Raw genomic sequence first — 16,188 nt, forward strand, 5'->3', positions numbered from 1 at the left:
GAAGAAGGAGTATTTGTACAAATTTGTTCTAGCATATGGGACAAGGAAATGTGCCTTTATCTTTGTGTCTTTCAGAGTATTTTATTAAATTTTGTTTTTGTATTTGAAGATTATGGTTCAGTGTTTTATGTATGATTGCTACTTTACTTTTGAGCCTTCTGTCCTGAAGGCTTTCTAAATTTAGTGATTTTACTAAAGGTGTTACTCTAGTCAAATGTGAATATTCGTTTGTTATGAATCTCACTAACACCTAGGTATTTTGCGTTTTTAGTCTGTGTTACTGGTTTGCCATGAATAAGATAAGTGGAATTAATTTGTTTTAGTTTTTTTGTTACTCTTAACAACTGACATTTTTCTGGGTGGAAAGACATGCTCCAATTTGATTCCCATTTCTGTAATTCATCTAATTCTCTTTGTAAAATATCTGTGTTTTGTGTTGTTTTTATTGTTCTATATATTATGCAATCGTCTGCAAATAATCTGACTTTTGTTCCTGAAGTATAATGCAATTTGGTAAATCATTTATGTAAATTAAAAATAGTAGTGGACCCAAGACTGTTCCTTGAGGTACACCTGAGTTTACTGTTATCAGTGTTGATTTAGAGCCATTTATTATTACAGTTTGTTCTCTCCCTATCAGAAAATCTTTAATCCACTGATGCAGTGGACCATTAATGCCAAAATATTTTAATTTTTTAAGCAAACTATGGTGGTGAACTTTGTCAAAAGCCTTAGAAAAATCTAGTAAGATAGCATCTATTTGTTCACTATTATGCCTATAACCAACAGAGAACAGGTCTTTACCATGAACATCAGGGTTGGAGGCGAACAACGGACACTCGACAAAAGCCTCAGATAACTCGGAAATAGCTTCTTAGACGAAGGAACCAGACCTGAATTACATTAGCCCTCATAACAAAAAATCAGTCTAGGCCTATATATATATTATAGTGCGCTTTTGGTCATAGCGACATTCCACTATTAAAACTGCAGAATTAGAGACAAAGATCCTAATCATGATGTTTCGAAAGGATTGTGGGTAACACATTACAAATCTGGAAATACGAAGCAGGATCATCATGGGGATAGGTCAAAACGATCAAAAGCCTTCTGATCAATGTCAAAAAACGCCAGTTAAGATTGTTCGGCCATTTAACAAGATCCTTAATTAAGCCTAGCAAAGACTTTTCTCCAAATACAAAAACAAAATCTAATAAAATATGGCCTACTCAGAAAGACACAAAGATAAAGGCACATTCCTCGTTCCTTATGATAGGACAAATCTGTACAAATGCTTCTTCTTCGCTAGCGCTATTAGAGCATGGAATGGGTTGCATGAGCCAGCCAGAATTTTATTTAAGTCATTGGTTAACATGCATGAATAGATGCATGACGCGTAGGACGTCATCTTTTTTAAAGAAGTAAATGACGCAATGTAAACATAATATTCGCACAACTATGGCACAAATCAGATTGTTTAAGTTTTATAATATTCTCTTATAAAATAAGGACCTCTGAGTGTCGTGTTTTGTTAAAAATATTCACAGAGTCTACAGTGTAATACTATTTTAGTCTAACACATTTTCCGAAATAACGTAATAGTCTACTAGTTAACTTCATTACATCCTTTTAGGCACATACTTAGTGATTAGAAAGCAGCTTAAGGCCTAGGCCTATATTTCTTATAAAGATATAGAGGTCACCGTATGCATGCATCGATACATTATCAAACTTAACACAATGATTCTGAAGACAGGTAGATCTAGAATTGGATACCCATCATATGATATAGAATTTGTGGGCCGGATCGTATAGAAATGCCCGGGACGATTTTGACACCCATTCCGCCCCTGAAAGTGATCATATGTGATGCCCAACGGTCCAGCAATGGAAATATCTTACAGTCAATCCATTTAAGATTTCTTACAAAGAAAAAGTGTCAAGAAACTCAAATGCTCCATGGGCATCTATTTAAAAGTGCGGCATGCAAATAAATGTCGAAAAAAAAAAACCCTCAAATTATTACCAATAGCCAACAGCTAGGGCTTTAAAAGGGGCATCAGTGTTGGGCGTTGGATATGTGAAAAGCTGACAAGTGTCAGTAGCTTTAAATACCCATCGTCTCAGATGAGGAAACCAAACTTGATCTAGTGGCCCGAATTACATAGTCCGCAGCTTGCAAAACTCAGAACAATATGGAAAGACAAATAGCTCTCGATCGACACCAAAATCAGGCTGATCATTCCTATATGCTTGCGAGTCTTGGACGCTGACTGCTGAACTAGAAAGGAAGATCCTAGCAAAGGAATTGAGATGCTACAGAAAGTTTCTGAGTAGGCTATCACTTACAAAGATCGCAAGACAAACGAAGAGATTGGTTAGCAAAGAGATTGGACCATACGATGAACTGCTTACTACTGTCGAAATACGCAAAATTAAAACTCAATAAACACATCACAAGGTCCTCAGGGCTCGCAAAGACAGACAGAGAAAGCGATGGGAAGACAACATAAAAGAATGAGATTTAATTATACATTTAAATTCGCTAATAAATATAAATAAACATCATGAAGATGGGGGTTTGGGCCTTGAGCTGAAGTTGAGCTCCACCCCGGCCGATCCTTAATCGTTTCGTATCGATATTATTGTTTTCATTTATTGTTGTTTGACTCTGAACATGCTAAAGTATCGTGGTTTATCAATCGGACATTTTCTAGCGATCACATTATTTTTTGTCTGTTTTGTAAGTCCTTTGCAGAACTGGGAGTCGAACACTTAGTGAGGTTGTGACAGAGCGTCGCATGAGGTTTGCGGGACATGTTCTACGACAAAATGAACTACGTATACCAAGAGTTGCGATGACATGGAGGCCAATACGAGGAAAGCTCAAACAGGGACGTCCTCGTATTACTTGGCGCCACACCTTCATGGAGGACCTCAGAACAGTGGACACCAGGTGGGAGGATGCTTCAGACATTGCCAACGACAGATCTTTATGGAGACAGCTTGCTGCCCAATGCGCCGAACGGCGCGGGGGACCTAAGTCTAAGTAAGTGCTATTTGCAGTCATCATCTCATCTGTCGCTTGACTTTCGTCGTAGGGGTGCCGTGACAGTTCACAATTCCTTCTTCCTCTTCTTCGTTCTTATTTTTATGTTGGAGCGTTCAGATGACTAGACCAAAACATGAGATGAACTGCTCAGCGGTTTCCAAATCAGTGAGCTCTCCATATAGTTTTCTTTCTATTGGGACGTGTTTTGGGGCCAGTGTCTTGTACGGGCCTCTTGGTAAAGAGAGCAGTTTTGGAGGACATTGGTCGGCATCTGGTGACACTCCACATGGGCAGATTTTACTGTTCCAATTTTGAGCTTCCGGTAATATGTTGTCGCATTCTGTGTCCGGTCCTGAGTCGAAAGATTTTTCTGAGCTTTTAAGTGCTGTCCGTGTATCCAAATCCCTCAATTTTTTCCTGGTCTGCAGCTGTAGTAGGATATCAAGAGAGACCCCTTCTTCGTTTTCCATTCACTGCACCTTGAAGGATGACTTTTAACAGTGAGTCATGTCTTACAATATGACCAAACCAGCTCAACTTTCGTTTCTTCACAGTATTGAAGAGTTCCTCCTTTTTGCCAGCCATAGTATTTGCAGTAGATTACATTTTGGTGGGGGGGGGGGGGGGGGGGGGTAACACTTCTTTTCAGGTGAGGATGGTTATGGTTAAAATCAAATATTTTGTTTCAGGTTCATTACAAAATTTTTAATTTATCATTGTTATACATCTGCTTTTAACAACTTTTATAGTGTTTATGTAACACCATTTATACAACAATAAACGTTATAGATATCATTGTTGCAAATCAGTATAAACTGCATTTTCCTCACTTGCGGCGAATGTTTTCAACTATTTAGGCCTACCACATTTCAGGAACGCCCATCTTGAGGCAATACCAACCATACCAACATACATATAGGCCTACAAAAAAAAAAAGTCTCTTAACGGTAGGCCCTATCTAGCCTATATCACCCAATTTTTATATTTTGCTTGGAACAACTTTTGCATTAAAATCTTGATTAACACGCCTCTGCATTAGTAGGCCTAAAGGTGTGTACTGTATCTCCAATCAGGTCATTAAAAAACAAGCTGAACACATCTAACATTGTGGTTGGCCAGGAGATTCGGTGACAACATGTTATGATGGCGATGGTGGGTCACAGGAGCACATGAGTTTGCATAGTCACTCGAATGACTGCACTCATCCTTAATCTTGGAATCAAAGACATTGCCATCAATTAATTAATAATTATATATTATTTAGCTTAAGATAATATTGTAGTCTACAGACATACAGATTGGGAATAAATTAGCTAACACAGGAGTAAAATTTGCTAACACACTTAGAACAGAATCATCAAAAATCACCATCTGGACCCCCCCACCCTCTTGAATAAAAAAAAAATTACCAATTAATTGATAAAAGTAAAGTTCCCTTTTCAGGCATTGTGATGAACAGGGCAGTTGATGTTAAAATCATCTGTTTTTTGACCAATAGTTATTGAGCAGGGCATAATAGCCAGCACAATGACCAACCACCTTTACTTTCCCTTCTTAAGTTGGGTGGAATCAGGGCACACTTAAATTTCAGGATATTCAAAATCCCAGTCTTCACTGAGATTCGAAACCAGGACCACAATTTTAGAAGCCAAGCGCTGACAACTCAGCCTTCACGAAGGGAAATAAATCTTACATTATTGAGATATATTATTGTAAATGTGGAGTTTCCCCCTTAGATAAACCTTCTGAACGACAATCCAGCGCACATACCACCACCACATGACCAGGCAGCTATCCAGTGTGTATGGATAAAAATATGCATTTTTTCTAAGGCTCTGTCCAACTCCTCTTGGTGCTAGCTAGGGTTATTACTGCCTTCATTCTTTAGTATAAGTTGTGTTGTTGAAAGAAATGAGTTTACTATTTGTCAAGCTCAATACAGCAAAAACAGAGCCATGAAGAGGTTGAAACTTTTTTTTTTTTTTTTTTTGTTTTCAAAAAGAAATAAAAGAAAAGATAAAATAAATTAATAAAAAAAAAGGGAAATATTTTTAACAACTTTTTTTCTAGAATATTTTTAATTTCAATCCAAATCATAAAGTAATGTATTTTAAATATTTCGCAAACATCTAGATCTACATATTACCAATGCATATATACATCCAAAGACAGGGTATGAAAACATTATCTAAAGAACTGATGGTCTGGGTCAGTTTGAACCATGATAAACTCTTCCATGACAGTAAGTGTACTGTTAGGATCAGAGGACGGAGGCCAGCAGTTGTTCAGACAGGTGTATATCATCACTGTACCATAGTCGATCTCAACATCACTTCCTGAAAAAGGTTGTTTTTTTTAATTCACCTTGAAATCACAATTTAATGAGTTTATCTTAAACAACAAGAATTGGTTACCTGGGCAATGTCAAGGCTTCTACTTCACCCAGTCATTGCTAAGACACTAAATTTCATACAAATTTTACAAAATCAATATATCTTTTAGGTCTACAAGAAGGACATATTGTACCACTTTTACAAATCATTAATGGAAGGATGTTTAGCCACAAAAGCACCTACCATTCTCTGTCTTTAACCAAGGAATGAGAGAGGGCAGCAATTGTAGTTCAAATATCCTCTGACAGCCACAATATGGACAATTAGGAATGGTCAGACTGGAGTCCATAATACTGACCAACAATGGGTCTCCATTCCTGTCATATCTAAAACGTAAAATATACATTTTATGGAAATTTTTTATTTTTTTAAATGTTAAGAATGAAGAAAACAGCTTGGTGTCCACCTCACATAATATCAATCAATTTCATTAATATACAAGTAGTTTTGTACAAATAATTAGTATCTAGACAAAGTACTTAGCAAAATAAAATATATTTAGTATAAGGTGATTGACAAAACCATAATAAAATATAAAAAAACATTTGTATTAGTCTTGTAAAAGAATTATTGCCACCAATCTCTACAAACTACAAAAAAATATATAAAAATATAGGGGATCAAATAAGCCAGTAAAGAATGAAGTAACAGCCATAAGTTCTTCTATTAAGAATAGTTTCTGGTTTCTAGTTTTAACAGAATAAAACCTACTTATTTGCATACTTTTTTAAAGGACTTATTTCAGCTCCAATGATCTTGAAACTACAACAAAACCACCATTTCAACAACAAATTTAGTCTTTTGAAAAATATTTAAGTTCACTTCAAAGGAAAGAAGTGACTGGACCCTTTTTTTTTTTTTAAAGAAATAGTTAAATTTTTTTTGTTATAGTTGTTCAAAAACTACAATTCTGGTTTACCGAATGCACTGTTCTGGACATCGTTGCAATCGCTTCAAAAATTTGTGAAACATTTTGTCGCCATGTTTCAGCTCTGTCTTTTCATAATGCTCTCCATGTTTGGGTTGTCCTGGTGTACAGCTGAACAGAGAAACAGAACAATTTCAATGACAAAGTATCACTTAAAAAGAACTGTTTTATGTGCACCTTCACTTTAGAACAAGAAAGTGTATAATCTCATTTGACTATCATCTAAAAAGCATGTGAGAACAACATCTAAAATTTTATTATTACAAATAGGGAGCTTCTCAATTTAATGAAAAACACATTCATCCAGATATAATCATTTAACAGCAACTAAAACTAAATCTAAATTGAATTTCTACACTCTTGTGAACTGTGAAAACTGATCTTTGCAATAGCTTATTATTGCTTATTAACAATAATAATAATGGTAATGACTTTGACTCCGAAGATTAAGGATGAGTGCAGTGTTTCACAAGACTATGCATTTGAAAGTCAAAGTTATCTTCTCTATTGAAGTAACATCTGTAGTGTATAAGAGAGTGCATGCTTTCTTTTTCAATCTTTTTTTTTAAAGATGTTCACAAAAGTTAACGAGTAATTCAAGATGTCTGAAGACTAAACTAGTCAAGTGTTTCTTATTAACAAATATGAAATATGCAGGTCAAAACTGGGTCTGTGTAGTCATGTGAAATACTGAATTTTTAAAAATCTTTAGACTTGACATTATTATTATTATAAAGATATTTAAAGAAACTGACAAAATCAATTATGGCTAGCCATAATTTGAACGACATAACAGTTCTGATCTGGAGATCACCATGTGACTTATTTACCAACACGTTTGGAAAAAAAGGGACCTCCTGTTTGTTCCACTTTCTACATCAAACCAAAAAGTCTGACCTTTCCTTGAAAAGTTCATCTAGTTGTTTCCCTTCGTCTTGTTCATATTTCCTGATAAGGTCCTCCACATGAACATCTACACTTGTAACCTCTGGCGGCTCCTCTATGACAGACAAATAATAGGACTTGAAAACACTTAGCCCACCAGGTGGTGCTGACTCAGAAACCTGAAGCATGATGGGTCATATGTTTGTTCAATTAACTATTGTAAAGCATTAAATATTATATATACTTGTTAAACTTCTTTTGAAAGATATATAAACATGAGAACTGTTAAAAAAAAAGATAAAATGCAAAGATGTCAAGTTTAAATTTCATAAAAGTTGGAAAGTTTTGGAAAGTTTTGGAATTTATGTAAGCCCCATAATGACCTGCTAACTATTGCCAAAAAAACACAAACTGAAACTTTATGGTCATATCACATGATCCTCAGGGCTCGCAAAGACCTTCCTTCAGGGAAAAGTACCAGGAAAAGAAGAAGAGGCAGACAGAAAGCGATGGGAAGACAACTTAAAAGAATGGACTTGCCTGTCACTGAAACAGATTCTATTCAAGGCAAAAGACAGTCAACAGATCATCTGTGGTGCCCCAATGATTCAACAGATTAAGAGATAGGTGAACAAGGTGTGATAAGATGATTGAGATATTATAAAATTTCAAAAGGATAAGAGGAATTTCTAGATGCTAGTCATCACAAAATAATTTTAATAATTTAAAAACCACAAGTAAAAACTGTAGATGAGAAATAAGATAAATAAGATGTTAAATTTAGCTAAAATATTAAAGATGGATTTAGGGATATCCTGGTCATGTTGTATGAGCTTCAAAACTAGTCTAGATAGTCTAGAGTTCAAATTCTGCTGTTATCCCTGTATTGTTCCAGGAGGATATAATATTATTCATTTTCTTAATAAATGTCCAAAACATATAAAACAATAAAGCTTGTTAAAACTTGGACCAGAAGGCATTTTGAGCTACTTTATATTTCCAAAGATTTCCAATGAAAAAAATGTAACTTATTAGGTTCTATATTGAATTCCAAGGCAGACCAAGTGCGATAGCTTTTGTGGTCTATTAAGACATTGTTACGCCAACAAAATGATCAAATAACTTTACTTTCCATTATTTAAGTCAGTTATCCACTAAAGCTGAGGGGGGGGGGGGGGAGGGTGTGGGACTCTGGAATATTACTGATAGATAAACAGGTTAGAAAGCACTTAATCACTTGCCATTTCATCATTGGTGTTTAGAAACTCTGCCATAGCCATTAGTCTGTTGGAGTCTGGTAAATCCATTTCTTCCATCAAAATATTAGATTCACCTAGAACACCTTCCTTCAAGATATCATCTAAAACAAAAAATTAAACATGACAATGTTTTAGACAAAATAACATCAACTAATACGAACTTAAATAAGTTCTAACGCAAGCACAAAAACATGTGTCACCTGCATGTGCATAATGTCACAGCAAACAATAACAGCTGACCAGTAGTATGTCAACAGTCAGCATTTTTAGGTCACATTGCACTTACATGGGAAAATAAAAAGCAAACACATCTAGCAATGCCTTGATTTGCATAAACATGATGTAAGGTCAAAGTGGGAAGCTGATAGAACTTATTATCACTGACCGAAACAATCCAGTAAGATTGATATACGCTACTGTATAAGGAAAGTGAAACTAGTTATCAAGTTTGGTTGGTCTTTGCAGTAAATTTGCTTATTCACTATTGGATTATATCTTTAAATTTAGAGCTGAGTTTTTTCAGTGCATCGAAGTAGTGTGTTGAATAGATTTATAGGCACCTCCAAATATGCATATGTCATGTGATTTTGAAGAAAATACAGCTCTCTAAAATAAATTTATGACAATGTGTTTGAAAACTTGAAACAAGAAAAATAAAAATAAAATACTTTAAAAAAACATTTGTAATTCTTCTTCTTCATCGTTCTCATTGTTATGTTGGAGTGTTCATATGACTAGACCAATACATGAGATGAACTGCGCAGTGGTTTCCAAATCAGGGAGCTCTCCATATAGTTTTCTTTCTATTGGGGTGATTTGGGGCCAATGTCTTATACGGGCCTCTTGGTAGAGAGAGCAGTTTTGGAGGACGTGGTCGGCATTTTCTGGTGATACTCCACATGGGCAGATTTCACTGGTTCCAATTTTGAGCTTCCGGAACATGTGTTGTCGCATTCTGTTGTGTCCGGTCCTGAGTCGAAAGATTAGACGTTGGTCTTGTCGGGATAGCTTATAGTAAGCATCATCTTTCTTGTGATTTGGATGGGAGCTCGTCCATTTCTCATTTATTTTATCTACAATTAATTTCTTCATTTCTTCTGGATAGAGTGCAGAGTTTACTTGTGAGTTTGTTCTCCCTCTATTGGCGAGTGTGTCAGCCTTCTCATTTCCTGCTAGTTGTATGTGAGCTGGTATCCATTGAATAACAGTTTTTTTGCTGTTGTGGTTGAGCTTTGTGAGTGCTGTTCTGAGGTTTTTAATATAAGGGGAATCAGAGTTTTGCAGGCTTTGGAGGGTTGTTTTTGCGTCTGTTAGAAAGACAATCTGACTGTGAGGGGAACTTGGATGATTTGCTAGCATGGTAGCAGCTAGTGCTAGTGCTTCCCTTTCTGCTCTGTGACTGTCAGAGAGCTCTCCAGTTGCAAAGGATTTTTCTAGTTTTCCTCCATCTGGCCATTCGATAAGTATTCCAGCTCCTCCATTAGTGGTGGCTTTATGGGATGAGCCATCCGTGTAAACTCTGATCCACTGATTGCTAGGGTAATTGGTATGTAGAAAACAGTTCACTATTTCCTTGAGCTCTGTTGGTCTGTAATCAGATTTTCTTTTTATGTTTTCAATATGGTCCCTTATAGTAGGAAGAGGGCTTTCGTCCCAGGGTGGAGATTCATTATAGTGTATCGAGGATTCCAGAGTAATTTTTTCAAGTTGGTGTTTCTTTTTTAGGTTTAGAGATTCCTGTATGAAATTGGTCCTTTTGAGACGGTTTTTTGTGCCAGTTTTGTGGATTTTTGTTCTGAGTGGGTGCCTCTCCAAGGTTTCCAATTTAGTGAATTGGGAAAGGATTTTTATTTCTCTTCTTTCATCCAGAGAGATCAGGGTAGCGGTTTCCTCCATAGCTCTTATGGGTGTTGTTTTGATTGCTCCTGTCATTATCCTTAGACCAATATTTTGAACCTTGTCTATTTTTCTTAGGTTGGTTTGGGCTGCTGAGCCCCATGCTGTGGCACCATATTCTAGTACAGGTCTTACATAACTGGTATAGGTCTTTTTCAGGATGTTGTGATTAGCTCCCCAATCTGTGCCAGCTAATTTTTTCAAGAGGGATAGTCTCTGGATGCCTTTGCTCTGTGTTTTATCTATTTGGTTTTTCCAGGTTAGTCTCGGGTCATAGGTGACTCCAAGATATGTAGGGCTGTCATTTTTTTCTAAAGCTTCCTTATCTAATGTTAATTTTATTGTTTGTTGTTTTGTTGACAGTGAGAATATGGTATATGTTGTCTTTTTTGTGTTAATGGACATGCCCCAGTCTTTGGACCAATTATTGAGTTTATCAAGAGCATCTTGTAATCGAAATTTCGATGTTCCTACATATTCTTCTGTGCTAATTAAGGTAAGGTCATCTGCATACATGCTGCTCTTAACTTTTTTGGGTAGGTTTTGATTTAGATCGTTTATGAATATTAGGAAAAGTGTTGGGGATAGGACTCCTCCTTGGGGGACACCATTTTTTATACCCACTGTGTGGCTTCTTTGTCCTTGCATGCAAACTAAGGCTTTTCTATTATTTAGGTATTCCTTTATCCAGTTGTACATTCTGTGGGATATGTGATGCTGGATTAGCTTGAGCAAGAGACCTTGTTCCCAGACTTTGTCAAATGCTTTTTCTAAGTCAACCCACACAATTGTTGTTGGTTTCTTTTCTTGAAAGCCGTCTTCTATTTCTTGTGTGATGAAGGCAATTTGATCTTCTGTTGATCTGCCTTTTCTAAAACCAGCCTGGGCTTCAGTGAGTAGGTTATTTGACTCAAGGATCCATGTCAGCCTTCTATTTATCACTCTTTCCATCAGTTTGCAAGTACAGCTAGTGAGGCTGATGGGACGGTAACTATCCAGTTTATTTCTTGGCTTGCCGTGCTTTAGTATAGGGATCATAATGGCTTTTTTCCAGATGTTTGGAATTCTGCCAGATTTCCAGCTAGCATTGAATAATTGTAGCAGTTTTTTTTTGGCTTGAGGACCCAAGTAAAGAAGCATGTCATTTGATATTTTGTCTGGGCCCGGGGCTTGTTTTGGTTTGAGGACTTTTAGGGATTCATCTAGTTCCTTCATTTTAAGATTAGTGGTCATTCCCAAGGAGTAAGCTGGATTGTTTTCTTTAAATTTATCTTGGATTTCTGAGTTTACATCTTTATTTCTACTTTCATTAATTTGTATTTGTCCTACGCTTTGGAAAAACTTAATGAATTCATTTGCTGCTTCTTGGCATTAAAGTAAAGTAAAGTTCCCTTTCAGACCTTGTGGTCTATAGGGTAGATGATGTAAAGGTCATCTGTTTCTGTGGTCTACGGTTAACAAGGGTGTCATGCGTCCAGCACAACGACCAACTGAATTTACTTTTCCCAAACTAATGTCAGGTACCCATTAGAGTTGGGTGGACTCAGAGGCGCCCGAAGATCCTGAAATAAAAAAATCCCAGTCGTCACCAGGATTCGAACCCAGGACCCCCTGTTCAGAAGCCAAGCGCTTTACTGCTCAGCCAACGCGTAATTGTATCAATTAGTTTGAATCGGTCTTTTATTAATTATGCTGAAGACTGGCTTAGACATAATAAAATCTGTGTGATTAGGAATATTTTTTTTTCTTGTTTGGCTTCTGGACCAGTTGGGAAAGGGGGAGGGAAGAAGGGGTTATATTGGTGAATGTTTACATGATCATTTTTAAATGCATAAAAAAATATTCACTAAACCACCACCACACGTGTCAAGTACAATTTCTTTTCCTCATTCAAGATGCCAACAAAATAATTAATTACCAATAGTTAATAAACTAATTGTTTACATTTTTAAATTGATTTTTGTGTTGTCAGAAAAAAGAAACAATAGTGCAAAATTTCAGCTTGATCCAAGATTGGGTGTGGGAGAAATAACGTGTACAAATGTGTACAAACTTTTCGCCAGACAGACAGAGTGAGTTGATATAAGCTTTGTAAAAATGTAAACATTAGCGGCAAGTAACAAGCATAGGATTGCTGATTGGTCAAGTGGTAAGCCCTCTGGACTGCCATTCGATGTTCTCGTTCAAACCCTGCCCGCAGACATCCTCTTTTTGACAATAATGCAAAATCTGAAGGAACATCAGAAACATAAAACAAAAAAAAAAAGCATTGATAATAAAAAAAAGTAACTAAATAAAGGAAGAACACAAACCTGAAAATGTACTTTCAGTTGCTGGTGGGCTTGTTTCACCTTTAGAATGAGCTGATCGCCTTATCTATGTACACAAAAATACATCATTTTAAAACAATTAAAATAAAAAAAGATGGTAAAGAAGGGAGATATAGATGTTTACCTGCAGCCCCATATACAAGTTAGCGATGATAGACTATCAGTAAATGATGAACCAAATGATGTAAAAGTTAAAATTATTATTTTTTTATCTAAAGACTCAAGAAAATGTATCAATTTCACTGGCTCATTCCCATTCAATCTGTTTTTACAAATTAAAGTTTTACTACCCACCCCCCTATTTATTTTAAAGCTTTATGTTGTCATAAATGTCATGGAAACAGACCCACTGAGATAAAGGATTAAAGTGTTTAAGAAACAGTGTATAAAGCATAACCTGCAGAGATTAAAAGTTTTATTTTGTTAGATTATATTTTTTTTTTACCACAAATGAACAATGAGTCTTATGATGGTCTGGTCCCAAAACACGTTTTTTATTAACATAGTCATCTTTACAACTCAAGCTGTCTGAAAATGTTTTACATAGGTCAGCCTCAGGCAATTTACTAGACTTGTGAATAAAATTAATGCCATCTTCAGTGTCATCCCCCCAGTCCTCTTGGTCATCTGTCCAGGTGTCTTTCGGCAGATCAGAATGCGTCTTCTTAATTGTATTGGTTGGATTCATTTCATAACTGCTGTCGTAGAGCTGGGACCTGAACACTTGCCAACTGGAAACAAATGAAATTGAAAATATGAACACTTTATCGTCAGATTGCATTAGAAATAATGTTACTCTTAACTTCTATCCCATAATACTCCATCAACCTTTTATGTTTTTGTCACCAATTAAACCAGACTGAAAGACTTCTTAAAATTTTTTGTATGGTATCCGCCAAAGCCAGTGACAGCACTGATAAAGATTTTATCTGTAATCTCAGGAGATCTGTCGAGATTGCATTAGCTCATCATGACACTTAGAGTTTCTCAAGGTACAGAATGAATTTAGTTAAGAGACTTAAGAATTTCTCAGTACAGAATGTATTTACTTATGAAGAGTTTCTCAAGGTACAGAATGAATTTAGTTAAGACACTTAAAGCGTTTCTCAATACAGTAAAGTAGCAATTATACATAAAACACTGAACCATAATCTTCAAATACAAAACAAAATTTAATAAAATACTCAGAAAGACACAAAGATAAAGGCACATTCCTTATTCCATATCCTAGGACAAATTTTTACAAATACTCCTTCCCTAGTGCTATTAGAGCATGGAATGGGTTGCCTGAGCTAGCCAGGAAAACCAGTAACTTGGCAGAATTTAGGTCATTGCATGAAGCGTACGACGTAATCATCTTCTTTTTTGAAGTAATGTCTGTATAAGATAAGAATGAATTTAGTTAAGACACTAACCCTTTCTGCTGTTTACTACAGTCTTTTCTAAAGCACAGGAAAACATAGAGGCATCTGTGATATGGCGAGGCATTCAAGGGGCAATAAATCTGAGTCACTAGAGACATGGACTGTCCACACAAATTGCATTCCACTTTGACATATTCTGAGCTCATCCATTTCTGAGGTAAATTAAGAGAAAACAAAAATCATACATTTATAAATATTTCATTTGTTAAGAATCAATAATAATAATAATAAAACAAAGACAAATGCCTTGCATAATAATATAATATCGGCATAATAGCATGATAAGTCATCATTATCTGTCTGTGGCAGTTCATGTTTACAACCAAATCCCTCCATATTTCAACAGCTGTTTTTAGTAGGATATCAAGAATGGTCCATTCATTTACATTATCCTGGCAAACTATTTACTAATATTATTGAAGAACTAACAAAGCTGCATTAGAGATAGATCTATATACACGCTAACTATTTACTAATATTATTGAAGAACTGTGAAAAAAAACATCAATCAAATATAAAATGCTTTCGTGTTTGAGGACTCCACAAACAAGAGAAGTAAGGTAAGATAATATTCCTATTACTCAGTTATTTCCCTTGTTAGAACATAATCCTCTGCCTGGGATCCCTCAACTCAAGAAAACATAAAGAAACTAGAACAAATATAAAATAGAGCAGTGAGATTTATAACAAACGAATATTCCAATTTGATTAGAGTAACACCATTCACTAAATTGCTAAACATTAAGATACTGTAGGAGAGAAGGATAAGAAGTAAAGTAGCTATAATACATAAACACTAAACCATAACTTACAAATTATAGAAAAACAAAACCGAATGAAATATTCAAAAAGACACAAAGATAGAGGCACATTTCTTACTCCATATGCTAGAACAAATTTGTACAAATGCTCCTTCTTCCCTAGTGCTAGTAGGAAAAGGAATAATATGGGTTGCCTGAATCAGCAAGGAAATCCAACGACTTAACAGAGTTTAAGTCATTGATTAACATGCATGACTAGATTGGCACATGAAGTGCTTAGAACGTGATTATCCAAGATAAGATTAATAGTTAAATTGACACATCACATTTGGAGCAAATTAAACTGTTTGTACATAGTCTTTTTATGCTGCATCATGATCATGTGTTTCCAGAATGCTAAAAATTCATTATTTTAATCTTTTTAATTTTTAGTAGACATATAGTACCACTGAATTTCATAACCTCATCTTTGAGTATATCATCGAAATAAAGAATCACCCTTTGTGTCAGGATTTTGTGATTTTACCATCACAAAAGAGATACAAGACACCGATAGCAAAGACAAACAGACACATACACTCTTTTGTTCCCCTGGCAATCAAATCATTAAATAAGAGCAATCTGGTATAGACTTTGTCACATGTAAACTATGAGTGAGTCTGGTGTGAATGTACACTTTGGTTTCTTATAGTTATAATGTTTTTTGTTTGGTGTAATGCACAAATTGTAAGACAAATTTCCATACGGATAATAAAGATTATTATTATTATTATTATCTTAGTAAATATTAATATCATAAAATAAATTTTATTTATTTAAAAAAAATACTAAGTAAACTAGATTTAGGAATCTATATCAATTTTAGAGTCCAATTATTTAATATCATTCAATTAGTTATTGAAATTAAGTTTAGTTTTAACTAACAGACAGTCAGTAGTGACAGTAGCACTACTACTACTACTACTACTACTAACAGGCAATCCTCCTATTTTACTGTTTTCCCAAGCATAATTGTCGTCAAGTGATACTTCTTGGTCAACTAAACCAATTAAAATAGACATGGTACGTCTTAATTTTATGCAAGTCTACATGTAGCTAGACTCTAGATATAGATCTAGTGACTAAGATCTGAATGTCTGTGAAAGATCTGAATGTCTGTGCTGTCTATTGAAGTTAAAGTGAAAACGAAACCGGAAAATATGAAAGCAATCTTTTTATCTAAATAAGTTTTTAAGCACAAAAGAGTAGTCAATGAAGCTC

At 35.4% G+C, this 16,188-nt stretch overlaps 1 protein-coding gene across 1 annotated transcript; it reads right to left on the minus strand.

The window, feature by feature from the left end:
* Positions 1 to 5,112: 5,112 nt before the first annotated feature.
* LOC106071124 (programmed cell death protein 2-like) lies at positions 5,113 to 16,074 on the minus strand. The gene is made up of 9 exons (XM_056016333.1): positions 15,903 to 16,074; positions 14,159 to 14,319; positions 13,189 to 13,474; positions 12,726 to 12,789; positions 8,500 to 8,618; positions 7,271 to 7,437; positions 6,365 to 6,484; positions 5,629 to 5,771; positions 5,113 to 5,388 (listed from the first exon to the last, which is right to left on the minus strand). The coding sequence occupies exons 1-9, from the start codon at positions 15,987 to 15,989 to the stop codon at positions 5,237 to 5,239; spliced, it is 1,299 nt and encodes a 432-aa protein (XP_055872308.1). The 5' UTR covers positions 15,990 to 16,074; the 3' UTR covers positions 5,113 to 5,236.
* Between the last annotated feature and the right edge of the window lie 114 nt (positions 16,075 to 16,188).

Source organism: Biomphalaria glabrata, chromosome 17 (assembly GCF_947242115.1).
Source record: "Biomphalaria glabrata chromosome 17, xgBioGlab47.1, whole genome shotgun sequence".
NCBI lineage: Eukaryota > Metazoa > Mollusca > Gastropoda > Planorbidae > Biomphalaria > Biomphalaria glabrata.

Excerpts from the sequence above, each read along its gene's own strand:
- LOC106071124 (XM_056016333.1), bottom strand. The coding sequence starts at position 15,989 with ATGTCTATTTTAATTGGTTTAGTTGACCAAGAAGTATCACTTGACGAC. Across the intron at positions 13,475-14,158 it reads TGTAGTAAACAGCAGAAAGG|TTGGCAAGTGTTCAGGTCCC; the intron begins GTTAGTGTCTTA and ends ATTTGTTTCCAG. Across the intron at positions 6,485-7,270 it reads GATGAACTTTTCAAGGAAAG|CTGTACACCAGGACAACCCA; the intron begins GTCAGACTTTTT and ends TTCTCTGTTCAG.